At 37.9% G+C, this 24565-nt stretch overlaps 1 protein-coding gene across 2 annotated transcripts in view; it reads left to right on the forward strand.

Annotated features, from left to right (window-relative positions):
• Positions 1 to 24565, forward strand: part of LOC129766022 (high-affinity choline transporter 1) — a 58973-nt gene that overhangs the window by 5312 nt on the left and 29096 nt on the right. For both annotated transcript variants that reach the window (XM_055766485.1, XM_055766487.1), the window contains exon 3: positions 19329 to 20046. In XM_055766485.1, coding sequence (XP_055622460.1) covers positions 19881 to 20046 — 166 coding nt within the window. In that variant the 5' untranslated portion in view covers positions 19329 to 19880. The remainder of the gene's footprint in view (positions 1 to 19328; positions 20047 to 24565) is intronic.

Here is a 24565-nt window from a genome sequence, read left to right on the forward strand (position 1 = left end):
ATAAACATAACGAGTTTGGGAGTTTGTTGAAAAGCCCCAAGTCTCTAGTTGCTAATAATACCTTAAGACAATCAAACTATTTTCTGCAAAGAGAAATTATAATCATGGTTTATCCACCTCTGATCATGGTTTGTCCGGTTTTAGAAACCACTATTTCTGGATGAAGAAATTCGAATTTTTCAAGTAGATGTTGCATTTCTTATTGCTGGAGTTAACTGTCATCATACTGATCAATTCTTAATTTGGGCTTACTTCTGAATATTGCCTTTTCGTGGGCATTTTAAAGCGGAACGGCACTCAACACAGAGAAACTTTATTTCTGCTACGTGCGAAGAACACCATAAACAAACTGCAGCGAGCCAAGCGGCTGCCAAAGTAATCATGTGGACAAACCAACATCGGCGCATCGAACAAACCATGATCAGAATTACAGGATACAAATGGCGTGCAAGCATGATGTTTACAATATTTGTATGTGTTATAATCCGGAAAAAGTCTTAATACGTACCAAATAATCGGGTGGTTGATTTCAAGTCAACTCAAATGGGGGGCGCATTGACACCAATAGAAGGCGGACTTCATAAACGTTTAAAACATGTGAATTCTTAAAAGTTTCCTATGAAACTATGATTTAGAGCAGTCAATTTTATTTATACGTTTGGAAACATTTGAATATCTAATTTGACACAGGTGCGCTGAACTAGAACATTAAAAAAAGTGAACTTGTGAACTCTTGGTGATCATATTTTCGAATGAACGAACTAACATCATTTACCCTAATACAATTTTGAAGTCGAATGTTGATTTTATTTTCACTAAAGTTGCTCGTAAAGTTATTCACAAATTTACAATCTAAATTTATGTTGTCTTGATTTTTCACGAACTAAAATCGGTATAAAAACATAGCTCATACTCATTATCGTACAGATGACTATAGAGCAATAGCGCTCCAAATTAACCTATTGATGGCTAGATTTTTTCAAAAAATTATATATACACTGGAAGCTACCCAAATTTCCAATTTCCACTACAATGTGACTGACCTTATTTTTCAAAGCGTCATAACTCGAAAGAAAGCTATCTGATCAAAACAGGACCTTTAATATAAATTTTTGAAATCAAATTAATATTCCATGTAAAATATAAAAAAAACAAATAAAATAAAATAAAAGAAAGCTTTCTAAAAAATTGAATTTATTATTATAAACTCTATATATATATATATATATATATATATATATATATATATATATATATATATATATATATATATATATATATATATATATATATATATATATATATATATATATATATATATATATATATATATATATATATATTAGGCTGTCAAAAAAGTCCTGTGGTATTTCCGCGACGTGTCGTTGTAAGCGCGTAGTTCTAGTTGTATTCATTGTATCGAGTCATACTATAGCTTTTGGAAAGGTATTTTTGCGCGCTATAATATAGTCCTTGACAGTGTTTTGTTTGGTTAAGTCGTTCGTGAGTTATAGTGTCGCAAATATGGAGCGAAATAAAGAGAAAATCCTACATATTTTACAGTACTACTATGACAAAGGCAAAAATACATCTCAAGCTGCCAATAAAATTTGTGCAGTTTATGGATCCGGTACAGTTTCCATTTTCACCGCACAACGATGGTTCCAACGTTTTCGTTCTGGTGTAGAGGTCGTCGAAGATGCGCCACGCTCCGGAAGCCCTGTCGTCTAAAATTGCGACAAAATCGCTGAATTAGCCGAGAAAGACCGGCATAGTAGCAGCCGTAGCATCGGCCAAGAGCTGGGGATAAGTCATCAAACCGTTATTAACCATTTGAAGAAGCTTGGATTCACGAAGAAGCTCGATGTATGGGTGCAACACACGTTGACGCAAAAAAACATCTTTGACCGTATCTGCGCATGTGAATCGCTGCTGAATCGCAACAAAATTGACCCGTTTCTGAAGCGGATGGTGACTGGTGATGAAAAGTGGGTCACTTACGACAACGTGAAGCGCAAACGGTCGTGGTCGAAGCCCGCTGAAGCGGCTCAGACGGTGGCCAAGCCCTCATTAACGGTCAGGAAGGTTCTGCTGTGTGTTTGGTGGGATTGTCAAGGAATAATCTATTATGAGCTGCTTCCCTATGGCCAAACGCTCAATTCGGACCTGTACTGCCAACAACTGGACCGCTTGAAGGTAGCACTCATGAAGAAGAGACCATCTTTGATAAACAGAGGCCGCATTGCTTTCCCATCAGGACAACGCCAGGCCACACACTTCTTTGGTGACGCGCCAGAAGCTCCGGGAGCTCGGATGGGAGGTTCTTTTGCATCCGCCGTATAGTCCGGACCTTGCACCAAGTGACTACCACCTATTTTGTCCATGGCGAACGAGCTAGGTAGTCAGAAGTTAGCCACAAAAGAGGCCTGTGAAAATTGGCTATCCGAGTTTTTTGCCAATAAGGAAGCGAGCTTCTATAACAGGGGTATTATGAAGTTGGCATCTCGTTGGGAACAAGTCATCGAACAAAACGGCGCATATTTGACTTAAACCAGATGATTGTAACTAATTTTATGAACAAATGAAAATTCAAAAAAAAATACCGCAGGCCTTTTTTGACAGCCTAAAATATATATATATATATATATATATATATATATATATATATATATATATATATATATATATATATATATATATAAGTTAAATAACGAAAGAATTTCGGATAATGAAAACTAAAACTAGTGAGCTATGTTGCTCCTGTTAAGGTTACGACAAGACTGCTCTTTATTTTCTATTTCATGTACAAAGCTAGCTTATAATCTACCCTATCTGCCTATCTCTATGTTTCCCTTCTTCCTTCTTCTCAGAAAGAATGTTTAACCGTTTTATGGTGTCGACTCGAGTCCTTATCTGTGGCTGCATAATTGTTCGTCGGTCGCATTTACCACATGGCGTTATTTATGCTTAAGTGTTTACTTAAGCGCTAGAACATTGATGCGTGATGTTTGCTCTGTCTCCTGCTGATAAGTAATGTTGGCGTTGGTCGATACTGAAGATTGGTTGACTGTGTTGATAACTGCTCCCTCTTCAAGAGTGGACCGTCTCGGTACACTGGGCTCTGCACTCTCCTTGGTTGTGGATCTGAAGAGAGTTTTCAAACGATTCCTCAACAGATAGATTGCAAGAAATGATGAAATAATTATTGCTGGAACTCTTGTCCCGAGGGTGAGTGAGAGGTGTCTTCTGTTTAATAACACCAGATGTTCTCTGGTTTGTAGATGAATTTCGTCTAGTTTTTTCAATGTCAGAGTTGCTTCGGTGTTATTTGAGAATATTTGGATTCCGTAGAGTGGGATGAGTAGTGGTGGATCTTCATGATAATATTCTACATTACTAAACTGCGTGCCGTTAATTGTGACTGTACAGTTGCGAAAGTAGATGATCATTGTTCCAGAAATGTATCTGGAAGGTAGCCCACAGTTTGTTTGCATTAGTGTGGCGTTTCCTCTGATTAGCAGATGGTTACTGCTTATTTTCTTCGTTTCTTGGGTGTACCTGTCTTCTGTATAATCGCAGCTGCCCGAGACTCCTCTGAGAATTTTGGAGTAACAGTTGTCTTGGGAAACGTCTTCTAGTTGGTTTTTGTTACATAGGGTTTCCTCTCCAATTTACTGGCAATCGTTTTTAATGAGGTATGTTTCTAATTCATTGAAGAGTGCTCTGTTCGTTGGCAGTTTCAGGATTTTTCCTTCCTTGGGTATCGGTTCCATGATGATATGTGTAAATGTGGATGGTTTGAGATTTGGGACTGAAATCACAAATATTATTTTCGTATCTTTGTGTATTACTGCTAGATCAAGGTACTCGTAGGTTTGGTCGAATGTGTTGATTGTAATGTTGCTGTTTCTTAAAATTGTGGTCGCTTCATTTAGTTCCTCTGGTGTCAGTACGTTCAAATGGATAACCTTTGCTTTTGCTAGTTGAATGCTTTCAAAAATATTTTGTATTTGTTCTCGTAATAAATCTAGTGCCATGTTCAGGTTCATGACTTCTTTAATGATTGTAGCCTGTTCTGCATAGCCTTTATTGTTTACATAAGCGTCTCTTGATTTTATTAGGTTTTTCACTAAAATATCTTGTTGCTCGTTAACCTTTTTGATTATTCTATTCATTTTGGTTTCAATTTGTTTATTGATTTTTATTTGTTCGTTGTTTTGTGTAACAATTGTTTCTTCGTTTTTGAATAATGTTTCCAACTGATTGTTGATTTCGATTAGATCATTGTTGTCTAGATTGCCTGTTATTAATTTTATGGTGCTTCCTAGGATGTTGATTAAACCTCTTTTGTTTCTTTGTTTTGGGATAAGGTTGTTATATGTGTTCTTGATTGAGTTATATTTTAGATTAACAAGGTCTGTAGTTTCTTTTAGATTAAATATGGTAAGGCCTTCAATAATTTTCTCTAGTTTGTGAAAGGTTGGCTCGAAACTTTTTAATTCGATTACATGGAATATTTTGTGTGATCCTGTCTTTATTCTTCCTTCGTTCAGGCTCAATGTCACGAGGCCGGGATTGTTGCTGAGGTCGTAGAGTTGTATGGATGTTTGTTGCGGAAATGCAATCGATTTTGGTAGATACATTGACAGGAATGCGATGGCAAAGGCCGAATACAGGAATGGTATCCACGCCATACTGAAATGATTAGGAAAATAATTTCATTTGATTATTAGTTTCGTCGGATGTTTTCTTTGTGAATCTCTCGGCCGGAGTGATCTAGGAAGGTTTTGTTTTTATCCCGGATAACTCTGACTGGAAGATATTTTTCTTTTGCTTTGTTTCGGATGCCTTGTATTTTGTTGTATACGATGCTTTCTTCCTGTAACGATGGTGGGTCTTCTCTTTTCTTATTATGGTATTCCAAATTGTATTCTTTTGTTTTATTTGACTGAAGCATAACGTCTTCATAGAGCTTGTTTCTGTTCTCTAGAATTTTGTTCATATCGAGATGCCTTTCTTCTCCTTCTCTGAGTCCATAGAATATTTCGCGAGGTTTGAATTTAGTTGTTGAGTGTACTGTATTGTTATAGGTAGTGCATGCGATTCGATATATTTCTTTATCACTTAGGTCGATGTAACTTGGTTTCGTACAACGAAAAATTTCCCCTAGAGTTGAGTGAAATCTTTCTACCGTACCGTTACTTATGCTATGGTTGGGTGGAGTGAAATGAATCTCGATATTTAAATTTTCCAAGAGGGCTCTGATTTCGATGGACCTGAGTGCAGGTTCATTGTCTGAGATTATCAATTTTGGAGTACCATACAGTGAAAAGTATTTTGTTAACCCCTTTCTCACGTCGTGGATGTTTCTGGATTTAATTGGGATTATCGATGCGTATCGCGAAAATTTATCTAAAAAGGATAGAAATATATTAGGTTTATGGATAAATAAATCTAAGTGTACTATTTCTAGAGGCTTTGCAGGATTTGGCGTAGATCCCAGTTTAATTTTATACGGATGTCTCTCGTATTTGTTTTTGTTGCATGTGCGACAAAGCCTAATGAACTGTTGTATCTTACGTTTCATTTTCGGAAAGTAATATCGATTGGAAATCTGCCTGTTGTTTTCCCATATACCTCGATGTCCACTTTCGTGTGTTTGTTCTATTATTAGGTTTTGTTCTTCAGCGGTCTTCAAATCAGTTAAACATTTTTGAGTAATAAATATTTTAAATGGTTTCCCTCTACTAAAGTAATTTTTATAAAAAATTTGGATTGTTTGGATCAGATTTTCTGGGCATAATATACAGTTTGATCGTTTAGGATCTATGAACTCTTTGAAGAGTTTGGTGAGATAAGGGACGTTGAAATTTGATTTCATTATGGTTCGTCTGTACACACGCGGAAATATTTCTTCGAGTGTTTCCTCTTCTTCCGTTCCCAATTTCAGAATTATTTGGTTACTAAAACTATTTAACGGCGATTCGGTGCATGGGATAAATGCTGAATCGTCGGTGTCGGCGGAGTGCATTGTAGCATCGTCTGAAGAAGAGGTTTCATCGCTTACTAACTTCACTGAAGTTTCACAGGTACTAACTTCAGCGTCATTATGGTTTATTTCCTGACGCATCCTGGAGAGACTATCCGCTACTATATTCTGTTTTCCAGGTCTATATTTTATCTCAAAGTCAAATTCTTCTAAATAGAGGCGCCAATGTATAAGCCTGCTGTTGGAGTCTTTTAAGTTCAGACTATATGTCAGAGGTTTATGGTCTGTATAGAGTGTGAATTTTCGTCCGTAGAGGTACGGTCTGAAATATTTACAAGCCCACACAATAGCCAACAATTCTTTCTCAATGGCGGAGTAGTTTTCTTCCGTTTTATTAAGTGTTCTGGAGGCAAACGCGATTGGTTTGTCGCTACCAATTTGTCCTTGAGACAAAACAGCGCCTACGGCATAGTTAGAGGCATCTGTTGTCAAAACAAAAGGTTTTTCAAAGTCAGGGTATTGCAGGATATCGCTTGATGTGAGGATGTTTTTACATCGCTCAAAAGCATCTACGAAATCTTTATTGTGATCAATTTTTTCTCCTTTTCTCAACGACTGAGTAAGCGGTTTTTGATATTTTTGCGAAGTCCCGAATAAACTTGCGATAATATCCTAATATTCCGAGAAAACCACGCAACTCTTTTTCGTTCTTTGGTAGTGGCCACTCTCTGATAACTCCGAGTTTTTCTGGATTAGGCTTAACTCCATCACGTGTTACGATGTGGCCAAGGAATGCAACTTCTTTATGAAGAAATTCACTTTTATCAAGTTGGATTTTCATATTGTATTTTTGTAGTGTTTCAAAAATTTTCCTCAGATTATCCAGATGCTCTTGTAGGCTTGTAGAGAACACGATTATGTCATCCATATATACTAAACATCTGGAACCAATATGCTCCCTTAAAATATTATCCATTACACGCTGGAACGTAGATGGGGCGTTTTTTAAACCGAAAGGCATCCTTAAGAACTCGTAATGCCCGTTTTCGACACTAAACGCGGTTTTTTCGATATCATTTTTGTCTAGTTCGATCTGATGGAATCCAGATGCGAGGTCCAAAGTAGTAAAGTACATACAGCGACCTAATTTATCTAGAATATCAGTGATGTTAGGGATGGGGTAACGATCATCAATCGTTTTATCATTCAATTTTCGATAATCTATTACAATCCGCCATTTCTTCTGTCCGGATGCATCCAATTTTTTTGGGACTATCCAAACGGGAGAAGTCCATGGGCTGATCGAAGGTCGAATTATTCCTTGTTCGAGCATTTTCGAAACCTGCCGTTGAACTTCTTCTTTATGGCAAAAAGGGTAACGGTATGATTTTGTGTGAATAGGAACATCGTCTGTTGTTGTGATCCTATGTTTGATAGCACTAGTGAAGGTTAACTTCTGTCCTTCCGTATAAAATATGTTTGTGTAATCCGCGACTAATTTAATTATTTTAATTTTCTCTTCTTGGTTTAAATGGTCTAGTCTGATTTGGTTGAAAATGTTTGATTTTGGAACATCCAACGTTTCTTCGGGCGTGGTTAGTGAAAAGTTATTCACTTCTACTATTAGAGGTTGCGCTGTGTTAATTTTTACTGGTTTATCTGATAGGTTAGTTACTGTTACGAAGACGCGATTTTCTGAGCATTTGTATATTCCAGAAGGTATCATTATGTCTGGTGAGATTAAAACATCATGCTCTAGATAGAATTCGCCGCTGGATTCATTGGTTGGGAGATGTACAATTTTTGTTTCATTCGAATTCATGTGTATTGTTACAGACTCAGGATATTTTCGGTACATTTTTATTATATTTGAAGGAAATTTGAGTTCATTCTCCGCCGTTAAAATGTCAGCTTTCAATGAGCGTAATGTTTCATATCCTATTAGACCATCAAAATAATTATGGAAATCGAAAATGTAGAATATTTGGTTGCTTGCATTTTTTACGCTTGGAAACGGGTTAAAGTTGACAAATCTATCCACGGAATGTGAGCCATAAATGTTCTTAATATTCACTGTTTGTGTGAAGTGACATTTGTCTAAGTTGACGTGTTTTGGGCTAATGTAGTTTTTATTAGCCCCTGTATCTATCAGAAACTTCAAGGATCCTTTATTCGTAGAGAGTTTTATATATGGAAGAAAATTGTTTAATCCTTTGTTTTCGATTCCTCTACTAGGTGAAAATTTAGTTCGTCATTTTCTTCATTGTCATTTTTCAATAGTGCTAGTGGTTCTCTAGATGTGTTAGGTGTAATTGATAACTGTGGTTCTCTAGACGTGCTAGGTGCCGATTCATAGTATTGGTGAAAATTAAATGAATCATTTGCATAATGAGGGTCGTACAGTTCTGTTCCCTCATGGCAATTTATTGATCTGTGTGAATAATTGAACGGTTGTTTTGGCCTATTCATGTAATTAACGTGCCTTGATCTTATGGAAGGATCAACTTCCATGGGAATGGGTTTTGACACTTGTATCGGTCTAGGGGCAAAAACATTTTGCGGAGGGATGTTATTGCTATTGTGGTGGAAATATTTTGGGGAAATTTGTTGAAAATGTTGTTGGTGGTATTGTTGTTGTGGGAAACGTGGAATTGATCGTGATTGGTGGGAACGTGTAGTGAAAAATTGTGGATTCCTAATTTGATTATTTGTGTATCTTGTTTTCGGGGGAAGTTGCGGTGCCAGTGGAAATATTTTAGCGGGTCGATAATGTTCAGTTTTGTTTAATCCATGTCTGTTTTGGAAATTTCTTTCTTCCACGCAGGCGTCAAATGCTTCTTTCAATTTTGACAGTTGTCGGGCTCTAACATTGCCCCCTATTGGTTCTTTAAGCCCTGCTAGAAAAACTTGCAACGCATTTTCCTGATGTGTTTTTATACGGTCTTCTCGCAAGCTCGTGTCTGTTGTTGAGATGCTCGTGTTGTTAATTAAGAGCGATAAAATTTGTTGGACTGACCCATAGAATTCTTCTAGGGTGCCCGTTTGTTGGAGTTGGAATAGCTCCCTTGTGAGTGTGACAGCATCGCGCTTGTCACTGTAATAGGCAATCAAGTTTGCCTTAATTTCGCTCCATTTAAGCGGAGTGCCATATATTTCTAGAGCTTGGTCTGCGTCTCCTGTGATCTTTGCACGAATAGATTGCAGCCAGATCTCTTCGAAAGGTGTGTCTTTCATAATATTTAAGAAAGGTAGTAGATTTTCTACTGACCTTATAAATGAATGTAATTTGACGGGATTCCCGTCGAAGGATGGCAAATTATTTATGGCTTGAGGCGTTTGCATCGCCTTCAGCACTTTTTCTGCATTGCAGAACATTTCGTTCGTTTGAGCAATGCAGTCACTATCCTGAGTATTTACAGGAATTGTGAAACCTGCCAATTCAGGGTTCATTTTTCACTATTAAATCACTATCTAATCACTATCACCTTTTTTCAGGGTTAGAATTTTAATTGTAATTCGATAATTTAATTTATTTTTGTTTTATGTTAGCTTTGTGTGTTTCTTGTGATATACAGTGGTCCGGTTACCTCGGGTAGGGCCTCGCCACTCTGAATTAGTACTTGCTTTAATTTTTGTTTTCGGGGACGGGCTTTTATTTGTTTCAGTAAAGCGCCGATCCGATTTATGAGTTAGAAAAAAGAAAAATTTTGTTACTTACGATTTTTAGAGCTGGAACTAGTGTTGCGTCCGGTTTCGTCAGATTAATCACCACTACACGATATTCGTTCGCGCAGGCGCAATTGCTGAAATTAAACTAACGTTTCGCGAACACTTAAAACACTATCCTACCGACTGCGCCAGTTAAATAACGAAAGAATTTCGGATAATGAAAACTAAAACTAGTGAGCTATGTTGCTCCTGTTAAGGTTACGACAAGACTGCTCTTTATTTTCTATTTCATGTACAAAGCTAGCTTATAATCTACCCTATCTGCCTATCTCTATGTTTCCCTTCTTCCTTCTTCTCAGAAAGAATGTTTAACCGTTTTATGGTGTCGACTCGAGTCCTTATCTGTGGCTGCATAATTGTTCGTCGGTCGCATTTACCACATGGCGTTATTTATGCTTAAGTGTTTACTTAAGCGCTAGAACATTGATGCGTGATGTTTGCTCTGTCTCCTGCTGATAAGTAATGTTGGCGTTGGTCGATACTGAAGATTGGTTGACTGTGTTGATAACTTATATATATATATATATATATATATATATATATATATATATATATATATAATCAAAATACTGAAATCTCACGAAAATGTAGATAATTATTTTGGTAATTAATGAATGTCAATTCTTTCGAAAATTACGGAATGCGTACAGAATTTGCGGTTTCTTTATTTACTTCCAATGGGAATAGCTCGGATGAACACATTTTATGAGTTTACTAGCTAACCCGGCAAACTTCGTTCCGTCCATTTACTTGATTAATTCTCGAGTAATGCAGAAATTTGTGTTTTATTTGTATGGCAGCCACCCCTAAGAGAGGGGGGAGGGGTATCTAACCACCATAGAAACATTCATTGCACCCTAAAGTTTCCATATGCCTAATTTGGTTTAATTTGCTTGATTAATTCTCGGGTAATGCAAAAATTTGTGTTTCATTTGTATGGCAGCCCCCTCTAAGAGAGGGGGAAGGAGTATCTTATCACCATAGAAACATTTATTGCATCCTAAAACCTCCACATGCCAAATTTGGTTTCATTTGCTTGATTAATTCTCGAGTAATGCAGAAATTTGTGTTTCATTTGTATGGCAGCCCCCCCCCTTTGAGTGGGGGAAGGACTGTCTAACCATCATAGAAACATTTATTGCACCCTAAAACTTTCACATGCCAACTTTGGTTTCGTTTGCTTGGTTAATTTCCGAGTAATACAGAAATTTGTGTTTCATTTGTATGGCAGCCCCCCCTTAGAGAGGGGGGAGGGGTCTCAAAATATCACGAAAACCTTCCCCGGCCCCAAAAACCCCTACATACCAATTTTCATGTCGATCGGTTCAGTAGTTTCCGAGTCTATAAGAATCAGACAGACAGACACACATCACTCCATTTTTATATATATAGATAGATAGATAGATAGATTTTACAAAATACAGATTCTAGTGAAGGACTTTAACGATATGAGAAAAATATGAATGTTCGACCGGGTAAGTCTCTCAGACTACTCAATCCTTTCATTTGAAAATACAAAGTGCTAATGATGGGCAGAAAATTTGGGTTTTTTTTTTCAATATAGGACATAATTAGGGTATTGTTGAATGTAGATGTACTTTTTGAAAAATATTCATTTAAAGTGTCCACGTGAACGTTGTCTATACTCCCTCCCCCCTCACCGTGGACGAGCGTGGACATTTTTGTAAATTTTTGGCGTCAGTTTGATGCAATAATTGCAATGCCAGAGATCAGGGGATTGTAATGTATATCCTATCAAACAAATCTTAGGGATTTCCCGATTCGTTTGGTATGTAAATCGCCTTAATGAAAGACGTAGTCCTACGCCAAAAAAGGACATACATGTCAAATTGAAGGAATACACACAACCCAACTAACAATATTTGAAACATCAACCGAACTATTTCAACTTGCACACCTGGTATTGGCACGGGAGGAAACTGTTTTGAATAACAAAATCAACAAATATTAAAGTAACTTGTTTAAAAGTTCATTTTCAATACCAGTCCCGAAACCTAATTGACATAATTGTTATGCACTATAAATAACTAGCATTGGTAGTAGTGAGGATATCACGATATTAATCTTCTGCGAGGCAGGTTTTTTGAACAACAAAACGCCCTTCTTATGTACCCCCTGTGTCATTCTAGTCTTCCCTCTTCCATACAATTGACAAACAGCGTTGAACTGTCCGAAGTAAAGTGGTAAACAAAACGAAGGAAATGGAAATAATAACAGTGCGCTGGAATGTCATGTGTCATGTTTGCCCAGCAGTATGAGTGCCAGAATCTGAGATCTTTTCGCGGCTAACTCGTGAGATCCTGCGAGCGTATTAGTATTAGTTCGTACGATTCGTAAACAAGTGTGCTCGTTCCCACGCTCCCTCCCAGTGAGGAGTGATAGGAGATAATATTCTCCTCTCTCTCGCTTTGTATCGTCCAAATGACAATGTGCGTTATTCCTCGTTGGCTAAGGATCTAGGTTAATTTACGCTCTTAAAAGAGCTTTCACGTGTGTCGACTAAGCTCGTAGGCGGTTTTTATGTAGTCACGCAAGCCGCCAAATTTGAGTACTAACTAAAAATAGAAGAAAGTGTTAATTGTGTTGATATTTTTCTTGTAGGAATACCGTTGTGTGGAGTACTTTTGACACTGACACTTTGACGCTTCGGGAGCCTCGCAGTAGTGATTTTGGGTTCCAGATAAATTCGCTTCAAAAGCATTTCAGCTATATATTTTTGCTATCAATTATTGGAATAAAACATTTGAGGGATGTTTTGTTTCAATGCGATAAACTTAGTTTTTTATTTTACTTCAACCGTATGTCTGGATATCCGGCTAGCTTCGAGGCCGGATGGCCGGATATTCGACTGCGAATACGAAACTGGGAGAAATTGCGATTGTGCATGAAGTAAATAAATTATTACATTTTAGGGAGTAATAAACACATTTTTACATAGAAATAATGTACTATGATCAAATTTTCCGTACAGAATGAATATTCTTTAATGCAGTTTTCTGCGGGAAATATTGAACAGATTTGTGTCTGTTAGGGGTTATCTATGATTAAATATTTGTGGACATATTGACATAAATTTATAACAAGTCGAGTAAGAGTAAGTAATACGAAAATAATTAATCAAAGAACATCAAATTAAGATTGAAAAACTTGGGGCTGTCTTCAGGGATGATAATTTAAGAGAAGGTACACTCACTTCACCGCAAAACAAATTAAACGAAGCAAAAAAGACGAAACTGAGATAATAGGGAAACATTATCTGCAAGCTCGAAAAATAATTAACTTTCGCGATTTTTTGACGTAGGACTAGGTATTACATTAAGGGTGCCAAATCGAAAACAGGTCACGTTTTTATGAAATAAAGTTAACGTTAATAACTATTTTTGCTGCAAACATATTTTAACGATTTGCATACCAATCGAATCGGAAATTTTCCAAGATTTGTTTGATATGCTATACATTACAACCCCATAGTCTGTATATGGCTTAAATTGATGAAAACTGAAAGCATTCCCATTTCCCCATACATTTGTTCTGTCCGTTTGTGTGCTTTCCCGAACAGAGCTGTCAATAACGGGCAACTCCTGCAGCCGCTAGAATAGAAACAACGAAGAGGGATAGCGAAAAGAGAATATTTGCGAAGTAAACTCCACCCTTGCATAGTAAGTAAGCTGTCGCTAGCGTATAAGTATTGCATCTCCTCTGAGAAAAATTCTCAGAATTAGAAATCAGAATCGAACAAAAAAGGTCACCTATTCTAATCGTTATGTGTTTTACGTTTCCCCTTGAGCTGTGAACGCTAGCGAATATTTCACTTGAAGTGCATCTGGCATTGCAATTACAACAACCACCCGAGCCATGGCAAAGCAGGCGAAACAAGAGAAGAGTACAAATGATTATAGGTCGCTTCTAGCCATCAGTGTTTGGCTTTGTGTGTGTTGCTTGTTTTCGTTGCGCGGAACTTAGAACTTGTTCATTTCTTGTACATGTGAATAGCACACCTTCAATACTTTTAGTTGCCATTCATATTTTATCTCATGCGCATCGGCTCTGTTCTGATGCAACAAGCTCCTAGCTTTATTGACGGTTTTGACCGTGAGTCGAGAAACGATTCTTCATTAACATTCATAAACAGTTAGACGCGTTTTCGATGCTTGTTGAATGGCGATGCACGGACGATGCCTCTCGCATTGATATAATGAAACAGATAGCGACATATGACCAATTAGTGTATTGTTCTCGCAAAGGCATGAAAGAAGATGCCTCTCGCATTGATATAATGAAACAAATTGCGACATGTGACCAATTAGTGTATTGTTCTCGCAAAGGCATGAAAGAATTGTTGCTTCTCGCAAATATTTCTCGATTCTACAAAACCACGCAAGCCATTCAACCTTATCAGGGTCCCCAGAACTTTCTACTAAAGAGTGATTTATAAATTTTCGACGTATTCGCAAATAATATCCGAAATGATAAACCAACAAATTAAAAAAAAAATTGCGTTGTTCTACGTCCTAAGCGGTCGTGTTTCGGATACAACCCCTTGTTTTTTATATTAGGAAGAAAGTAAAGTTTTCGGGTATTTTGGTTATTGTTTAAGATATATTTGAAGATATATTTTCCACTTTTTGAGTGCATGAATAATGATTACTACGCTGTTGACATGCGGATGCATATATACTGTCTGAAAATCGGTACCTTGCTGGTGGACTCGATTCCGAAGTAACGGGGTGTCGCAGAACGAATTCCAGTGATTATTTTGAAACTTTAGGATAATACCTAAAGCGTTACATAGGGGTTTTTGAAAATTCGAAAAATTGTCATAATGACGGTCATTTTTGTTAGAAATGGGTTCATTTTTCGCTGTTTAGAAGCTTAGAAAAAAAAATAGATATAAAAAAACTATTTTTATTATTTTTCAAACTGGCGTACACGATATCTCAAGTTCTAGTGAACCGATTTTGTCAAAAACGCCATTTTGTCAAAAAACATGTTTTTACTTGTGATTGAGACACATGCGATAACGGTATCTTTACTGATTCAGAATCTGTTCGATTTTGTTTTTGTTTAGGATAACCAGAGCGGCTGGAACCGTGTACGCCATGGCACAACTTTTTTTTTTGAGCCCACTCACTTCATCAGCTTGCAACTATTCTAAATATGAAATTTTTTTCCGTTAAATTTTTGTTTTATTGTTAAAACATAGATAAACAAATAATGATATAATGGTTAGTAAAAATATTCTTTGTTTTATTTTTTCGGAGCTCGTAAAAACGCCCCATATTCGTGCCTCTACACTATAATACCCCCTTAAACCATACACGCGAAGCTCACGACACCTGTTTGGACAGCTTTTTGGTCAAATGATTGATATTCAGCGTTGCGTTCAGGAAAAAAAATCATTAAGGCCCCTTAATACGTTGCTAGTAGCTGACTTGACAGTGGTGAGCAGCTACTGGGCCGATAAACTCGCTTGACGATTGGTTGACTCGCCTTGTCTGTTCACACAGTGTGAGCTGCTGACAAGAAACTAGATATTACAGTATTGGCTTACCAGAGATGCCAGATGATTTTTCAAATGTACATCAAATGACATCAGAAACAGAAATCAGGTCCGAATTTGACAGATCATTGATCCGAAATCGACTTCTCTATTGGCAGTTTTCGTCTCAGGTTTTCAGTTGCATTTATCATTACACAATTTTGTCGTGAAACACACGCTGACCGTGTATAAAAATACTTTGTGCTGAATTTCTTCGTACTGAAGGTACTATCCGAAAAAGCAGAAAAGCAAAAGGCCAGGAATTGGATGCAAGGAAATGGAGCAACAAATATAATATTGAAGGAATTCTACGATGATAATCCTTTAGAGTACAGAGAGGGGATGAGAAAAACACCTGAATAAATAGAAACACTGTTGGATTTCATTGGTCCAAAAATACAACGCCAAGATACATTCATGAGGGATGCTATACCTGCAAGAGTGAAATTTAAAAACGATATTGATGTGCCTTTCTTCTCGAATATCGTAATTTTTTTTGCAAGTTGTGAGTGAATTTTGAATGAAAATTGTGCCTGATAATGATTCTATAGAATCTCTCAAGAATAATTTGGCTTAGAAACTTTGAAGGTTTTATTTGTTTTTCCAATCATCAAGTCTATAACAATCTTCGCATATTTTCAAATATCTTAAAAATAGAGACATTTCTTTACATTTGGCATCCCTGATTCGAAAGCTAAATTCTGTTTTGGACGTTTTGAGGGATGCGAGTGCGAGTAAATTCAAAAAACTTTGAAGTAGCTGGCACGCCGGATCACACATGACACTAACTGGCATGATGTGTTCAAACGGTGTGAGTAGCTGCACTGCAGTAACTGACTAGACCGACTCGTATGCTTACTCGCACCGTCTGAACCCGGATTTACTAACGAAATCGACTGTTAAGCTTGTTTTTCAACGCTTTTCACAATGAAGAAAAGTTTGCGCGAATTTTTGCGTTTTTTTTCCGCCAACCGATCAGAAAGAAACGCGGAATCAGTTGTGAAAAGCGAAAACAGATAGAACAAGCTTTTGCTGCGAAATAGTACGAATTCGCGTTGCTACATACACTCGCTTCGATTCTTCGAAGTGATTTCGCTCTCGGATTTTGTATCGAGCAAAACAATTTTGGGTGGCATCAGCATTCACACTCGTTGTTGACTGCTCGCTTGCTGAATCGAGATTTGTAGTAGAAATGACATCTTTCTACACTAGAACTACTGACAGCTATTACAAACCTATTTATACCAAACCTTTTGACCACTTTGACCAGTGTGATTTTTAGTTGTCAAAATATAAAAATTGTGAAAGAAATGAAATATATTTAGAGAAAGTCGTGACATTATTAGAAAATATTGAATTCAATAAAAATATTGAATTGAATAAAAAAATCTTGCGAACGAATGATATAACCGATCATTTTTACCGGTTGGTAGCTCTAGTGTAAATATAAAGGACAGAGGACGGAGTACATTTTTTCCTACCATGAGCCCATTATGCACTTCATTATGGAAAAGGGGTCTCTTGCCCATAAAAGTCTGAAAATCACTGACATAGACGAATTACGAAATTCGTTCTTTGAGAAGTGAATCAGTTACTAGCAAAACTGGATCGCAGCCGATAGATACTGGAGGGGTTTTTCCAATTGTAAGAAAAAAATCCTCTAAAAATTGGTTATTTTTATGGGGGTGATATTTGTTCGTCGGACCATTTCCGCCATGTTTCTTGCTTGTTACAGACGTTAAGTATGAAGTTGCGAACAGACGACAGAAGCATACCCATGCATCACACTTTCACATCGCATCCTAATTGCACAATTGATGATACAGAATGTACTCATCTGAATCCTACCGTCTAAAATTAACCTACGCTATCAATCATTTTCAACTGGAAAAAAAGTTCAGATGGGGTGTGTCCCCATGGAATCAATGAACCACGAGAACTAATTCAATAAAGCAGTAATGTCATTTGTGTTTGGAAAAAAAACATGATTTGGCGCTGAGCGCGGATTACAGGATAATGCGATGGTAAAATATCACGATGCATCAAGGTCAGGAAGAGAGGAAGAGAACGACATATCAATCAGTGGTTATTCAATTTTGGCACCCAGCTAGGACGTCATATGTTGCCGCATTGAGGCTTTCCACAGAAATTATTCGTGTTGTACATTTAGATAACATTCTCAGTCTCCGAGGGGAAAGTTGTATTCCAGAGATGGATCAATGGTACCGATATAAAAATAGATTAAATGGATTTGCATTTGAATAAATTATGTCGTTCCGTGAATTGTGATGTTTTGTTTGGCTTCCCTAGCTCATTCCTGAATAAAGATTAATGAACTTAACGAGCTGCGATGGGGAAGTAACGAGAAATACTGGCTTTTAAATGTTTATTTATTCATCAATTATTGATAACCACTTTCCGTTCTTCTTGAGTGAGACTTCACAGAAAATATATACTCTCGTCAATACACTTTTCAAATTCCGGATTTCTCGGGGAATTCCATGAGGTTAGGCGCCAAAAAACCAAACTTCAAATCTATTTTTAGGAGAAAATTGAAAACGTTATTTGAATGAGCACTAATCTATATAAATAAAAATGTAAGGCAAAATCTGTTGGTAAGTGGAAAACCCGAGGAAGGGATGGTCCGATTTTAGCCTTCTTTATTTTGTTGTGTTCGTCTCTCCCCGTAGATTAATATAGTGGAAAGAAAAACGGGAAAATTTTCGGAAAACTCTGAAGGAAGGTCGGAAAATTCGGAAAATTGAATTCCCACATGTTCGCAAATTACATCATAATAAGCGTTGTTAGTCCATTCGATGTTTGCGCTATCGAAATTGATCTTTGTTCGTAAGTGGAAATGGATTTTCAGGCGAAATAACGCATTTCCATATCTTATATCTATATAAATAAAAATGTAAGGCAAAATCTGTTGGTAAGCGGAAAACCCGAAGAAGGGATGGTCCGATTTTAGCCTCCTGTATTTTGCTGTATTCATCTCTTCCCGTAGATAAATATAGTGGAGAGAATAATCGGTATTTTGAAGCGTTGTCAAGTCACAAAAATAGAACATTTTTTTAGTTTATCAGATGAACCTAATTTCAAACGTTTTTATACTTGGGTTCCTCTGAGCAAGCAATGAGGGTCAACAGCCCACAAGATTTGTTTAAGATCGGTCCACATATAGAGGAGTATCAACTGTCTCAAGAAGTTGTTGTCACGTCACGAAAAGTATACGATCCATTCCAGCGTAACGTGATAACATTTCGACTCACTGCAAACACTTTTTCTACGTTTTCAAGTATAAATCACACAAAATTGAACGAGGAATCCTACAGGAATCATCAGTTGGGGAATATTTTATAGTTAGATTGGCTTGTCGTCAGTCAAATACTTTTGTGAAGTGACAACACCTGACTTTTTGCTGTTCCGGACTGTAGAGCATTATTGATTAATTTAATTAATTTCAGTCCCGTTTCAAAACATACAAATGAACTTTCTTCTATGTTTTGTCAACAATAGATGAACGTAGATTCCAGAATATAGAATATAATCTTGTTTAGATTTCGGGTTTGCCGATAATAGTATTGAATGACAAAAAATATGGAAAATCAATATGATATGAGTATTGTGTACAGGTGTACCAGCGGAAGTCGAATATCGTATTCGGATGCCATTTTGGAATCGAGGATGGTGAATTCCGATTCGTTAAAAACGGATCTAAATAACCGAAAAGGACATGAAATCTCACAATACGATCGAGAATGGTAGCGTTGGTATATGTACACAGATGCATACATAGAGTTAATCAAAAGTTTATGATAGCAAAATCAAATGCGTTCCCCCGGTAGTAAGCGTCGCTCGATGAGCCAGGCTACAATACGGTGAAATTCTTATTTAATACAACTTGTTGATTGTGTGACGTGACAATGCTTTGTGGAGACTTTTTTTGCACAGAACGTGTTGTACATATTGAACATGTCATTAGAAATGTCTCAATTTGTTAGCATGAATACCATTGCGTAACAGTATCTCTTCTTAATGTCTTTCCAGAATCATCCTCCATCCTCTGGCTGGTCTCTAGAGAGCGAATGAAAAAACCTTGATCGTTTCATTTGGAATACCTGTTACTATAATCGAAACTGAACAGCCAACGACTCTCCTCCAGGCGGCCACTGTAAATTCGAAAACAAAATCATAAACTTAACGACAAATGGCAGCATCAACACATCCCGAAGGGTAGTCATTGCAAAGACAACGAAGTGGAAAAATCACCAAAAATCAACAACACGCTCTTTTGATCCCACACAAAGCTTTAAGTATTATTAAGCCACCGAAATAAAAATCGTCCAGTTCACCCTGATAGAATAATACTCATTCCCTCATTCTGTCATACCTAAACGCTCTGGTCAGCGATACAAACGAGACAAATCCCATCAACGTGGTCAGTCCTACAAATCTCGGTTGATGTTATTAGATTGATAAATTGCAACTTAATTGGATCGCGACAGTTGGCGGAAACGAGGAAAGGAAACGTTGCGGACATCAATACAGCAATAAAGACGCACTCATCAACAGACAGAGGCTAAATAAAGCTTTTCCAAGATGATTAACATCGCCGGTGTTATCAGTATCGTTCTGTTCTATATCCTGATTCTGGCAGTCGGAATATGGGCCGGCCGGAAGAAGGAAGCTGGCAATGATTCGGAGGAGGAGGTTATGCTCGCTGGACGATCGATTGGACTATTTGTCGGCATCTTCACAATGACGGGTGAGTATTGTTCTGTGATTGGGATGTGATAATTGAGCTTGCTTATTGAGTATTGAATTTGAGTTACTGAAACTCAAGTTTTCTCAATGTCAGAGCACAACACACGCAAACAACTGATGTATGAGTTCCACTGAGGGAATAGTTCCATGGGGGGTTTCATTCGGGGAATACTCTGTAGAAACTATATTAAAAGCATTAAGCTATCTAGTAGAACTTGAAGCACGCCTTCATAAATATTTCATGTTCAAGTTAGTTAGTGATTGTGCCCTTCTGAACATCTCTGTGATACCATATTTGCAACGCTAGCGAACTGAGGTGTTACGTACATTTTTTTTCAATAAAACGCTTTCACTTTCTGCTTCGGGCGATTCGGATTGCTCTGCTATAGGCCAAAGCTCCGCTGGATAAGAAAGCCATGCCTTAGTCATTTTCTCCAAAAAGACCTTTGAAGGAATTCTTCCACATTCATTCCGCGAGATAAATGATCAGCAGGATTTTCAGAACCTGCTACATGATTCCACTGGGTACTTTTAGTAGTGGTCTGGATTTCTGAAACCCTATTGTCGATAAGGGTTTTCCATGTGTGTGGAGGAGATTTAGGCCATCGTAGAACCACGGAAGAGAACCAGTATAAGGAATTTATGTTTTCCATATCAAGGGTTTCAAGTATGATGCATCAGCGAATGTGTGAAATTGGACATCAGCATTACAAACGAAGGCTTATCGTTGGATACGGAAGCTTGATAGCTGGGGAAGTTGATGTTAGAGGTTTTCCCACTTTTGCTTCAGATTAGAAGGAACTTCTTTGTCCCAAGAACAAGTTGTCAGCCACAGATTCGCTGTAGGTGGGTATCATCGGGATATGGATAAGCACCTGGCGGTACATTTTTTCTATGTCATAAAATTTTCGGAATCGTATCACTAGAATCAGCAGATCATCCTGTACCACTGGCCCTACACACAGCGCGTCATTTAGCGAATATCCTGTTGACGTTTTCTTCGAACCGTCAAATACAACTCGGGTTTTGGTAGTCTAATGGTAGGGTTTCTTTCACAACCGGGTAACGTGGAAGATAATATGTAGGTAACTCATTATTATCGTCATCCACAACAGGGCGCATGTGACCCAAAGAAGTATGCTCTTTCATAAATTTATAATAGCTTCTCTTCAGTTCAGGATCGTTGGAAAAACGATTTTCTAATAAATCACCTTATTAGAAAATCGTTTTTCGAACTGCTACAGATTTGGACTCTCTGATCATAGAGCTAACATTTCATGCTTTGGATAGCGCACTACATATCGGCTTTCATCGATTCGGGAAACTGTCGATACTTAAAATTCCTCACAAGCCATTTCTTCAAAATAAAAGGTGGGGAAACTGTCGATACCTAAAATTCCTCACAAGCCATTTCTTCAAAATAAAAGGTGGGAGCGATAGAGACTTGTTCGATACTCCAGAATTTCTCTGTCATCTTCTCGTGAGAATCCATCGAAAAGATAACAGTTTGGCAACAGATCGAATCTTTACAAGATGGGAGATTAATTTTTGGTGTAGGAAACACATTGACTAGAAATAAATACAAGAAAAGTATTTTGCGAACCGACTGAGAAGCCCAATGAAATGCGTCTCATTTCAAATCTTATTATGTTTCACGAAAATAATGAATTATTTTTACCACACTTAATTTCCTTTTACGGCTGTCAATTTGAATAACTTTTCAAATATTCGAGTAGTTTTGGGATGGCAAAATTACTCTCCAACCAAAACCGTCATATCCAAACAAATAATTCACAAATTATACTGTTCAGCATCTTTCGCAATCCGAAATCAGTTGTGTTGGTGGTAGGGGAAGTGCGGGTAATATGAACAGGTGGTTGATGTGTATAGTTATATTTTGAATTTCAGATTTCTGTTAGTTAGAACACCTTACACATGTTATCCTATAATATTTAAACCACCCTACGACAATGAATACTGATCACAATTGGAAAAGGGAAACAAAAACCGAAAATCGTGCAATCATGCAAAATCATGTGGATGTAATTTTAGCGGCTGGTTTAATATCAGAACTCAATTCGCTGTTGGTTATATTTCGGTTTGTGAGTTAACAGAGATGCGATATTCGGTATGTACGGAAAAGTAAATTCATTTTTGAATGGAAAATGTAAATTATTGAAATAATTGGGGTGGAACGGACAGTTGCCAGTGGGAGTGAGATGGACTGTGAAAAGACTGTTTTATCTATTCCTACAGAATGTCCTGCGTCTGTGAACGGAAATCAAATCGCCAAAGATGGACTGTCTGGAAGCTGATTGGAATCAAAAGCAAAATAGTTGAGAGTCTGTCCGTTTATACTGCAGAAAAGCACAATACCACTTCTAGATGGATTAACTCGATTTTTTCATCATTTAATAGACATTCGTGATGAGTTATGACCTTGGTTGGATGAAATTATTCCTCTCACGAACGATAAACCTCTACGCTTCGTGTATTACAAATCTGTCCATATTCCCCCCATTAAAAAAAGTTGTACTTTTCGGTCTGTTTTAATCTCAGTAAAAAACGTTGAAAAACAGTATATTGAATTGCAAGAAACTCCATTCAAGTTTTGGGAAACATGAATTTCCAGAGATATAATTGAAGTTTTTCTTAACATGTCCGTATTATCCCCACCTCCCCTAGCTATAACAATGAACACAGCTCTCGCTTTTGGGAAATTTCTTATTTTCATCCGGCTGGCAATTGCACTTTGACGTCACTTCTAATTTGGAAGCCGAGCACGAATACGTAAAAACTGAATGATCGATCGTAAAGTCCCCAACCACCAACAAACTCAAAAATACAATAATTAAATCTGCAGTATACGGAGTCTCTTAGTGTATGATCGCAGCAAAATTGAAAACGCTTTTGCCAATCTTGCCGCTGCTCCTGCTGCTCAAGTCGCCGTTCGTAAAGGGTGTGTCACATCAAATTGCATCACGGAAAAAACGCTGTAGAAATTCGCCCAGTAGACCGATCCTTTTGAAAATTTTAGACAGTAAAATAAAAACTATTAAACAACTTTTGGCATTTTCTTTTTATTCATACTTCGAGCCCAAGCCCGTATGCTCGCACCTTCCTCGTTACCCCGTCCATAAGGTTCTATACAACGTCAGGTTGTAGTTTTTTTTGAACAGAAATCCATTTTCTCTTGAAGTCCGCTTCCGATTTGACAAATTTTGGGTTCTTCCGGAGGGCCTGCTTCATAATCGCCCAATATTTCTCTATTGGGCGAAGCTCCGGCGCGTTGGGCGGGTTCATTTCCTTTGGCACGAAGGTGACCCCGTTGGCTTCGTACCACTCCAACACGTCCTTTGAATAGTGGCACGAAGCGAGATCCGGCCAGAAGATGGTCGGGCCCTCGTGCTGCTTCAATAGTGGTAGTAAGCGCTTCTGTAGGCACTCCTTAAGGTAAACCTGCCCGTTTACCGTGCCGGTCATCACGAAGGGGGCGCTCCGCTTTCCGCAAGAGCAGATCGCTTGCCACACCATGTACTTTTTGGCAAACTTGGATAGTTTCTGCTTGCGAATCTCCTCCGGAACGCTGAATTTGTCTTCTGCGGAGAAGAACAACAGGCCCGGCAGCTGACGAAAGTCCGCTTTGACGTAGGTTTCGTCGTCCATTACCAGGCAATGCGGCTTCGTCAGCATTTCGGTGTACAGCTTCCGGGCTCGCGTCTTCCCCACCATGTTTTGCCTTTCGTCGCGGTTAGGAGCCTTCTGAACCTTGTATGTACGCAGGCCCTCCCGCTGCTTGGTCCGCTGGACGAATGAACTTGACAAATTCAGCTTATTGGCGACATCCCGGACCGAACTTCTCGGAACTTCTCGGATCACGTCTAAACTGCTTAACTACGCGCTTGTGATCTTTTTCACTGACGGAGCATCCATTTTTGCCGTTCTTCACCTTCCGGTCGATGGTTAGGTTCTCAAAGTATCGTTTTATTACTCTGCTGAAGGTGGATTGGACGATTCCCAGCACCTTACCGATGTCCCGATGTGACAACTCCGGATTCACGAAATGAGTGCACAGGATTAATTCACGACGCTCTTTTTCGTAGAAAATAAATTGGAAAGCAACAACAATTTTATTTATTTCATTCTACCGCCAACAAGGGGAGTGGCTTACAATACAATTCTTTGTTTGTATTCAAATTATATTCCGGTGTTACTCTGGTTGCTCCTTTTGGTCGGGCCCATTTGAGAAGTACAGATTGAACCAATCAAAATGAGGCACATAGTGCGTTTGGATATTGCTTGACATTTCACGATTATTCAATTGTTTATCTTAAGAAAAATAAAATGTTATTAATTGTGATAGATGCGTAGAAATATTTCCTATCAATTGATGTAAACATCTTAGCGATCTATTAGAAAATGCTCGAGTTATGAGCATTCGAAATCTTTTAATTTTTTCCCTCATGTTCGGTACCTAGATTTTCAACGCGACTTCCAACGCGCTCAGTAAAGTTTCCCTT

Source organism: Toxorhynchites rutilus, chromosome 1 (genome assembly GCF_029784135.1).
Source record: "Toxorhynchites rutilus septentrionalis strain SRP chromosome 1, ASM2978413v1, whole genome shotgun sequence".
NCBI classification, from domain to species: Eukaryota; Metazoa; Arthropoda; class Insecta; order Diptera; family Culicidae; genus Toxorhynchites; species Toxorhynchites rutilus.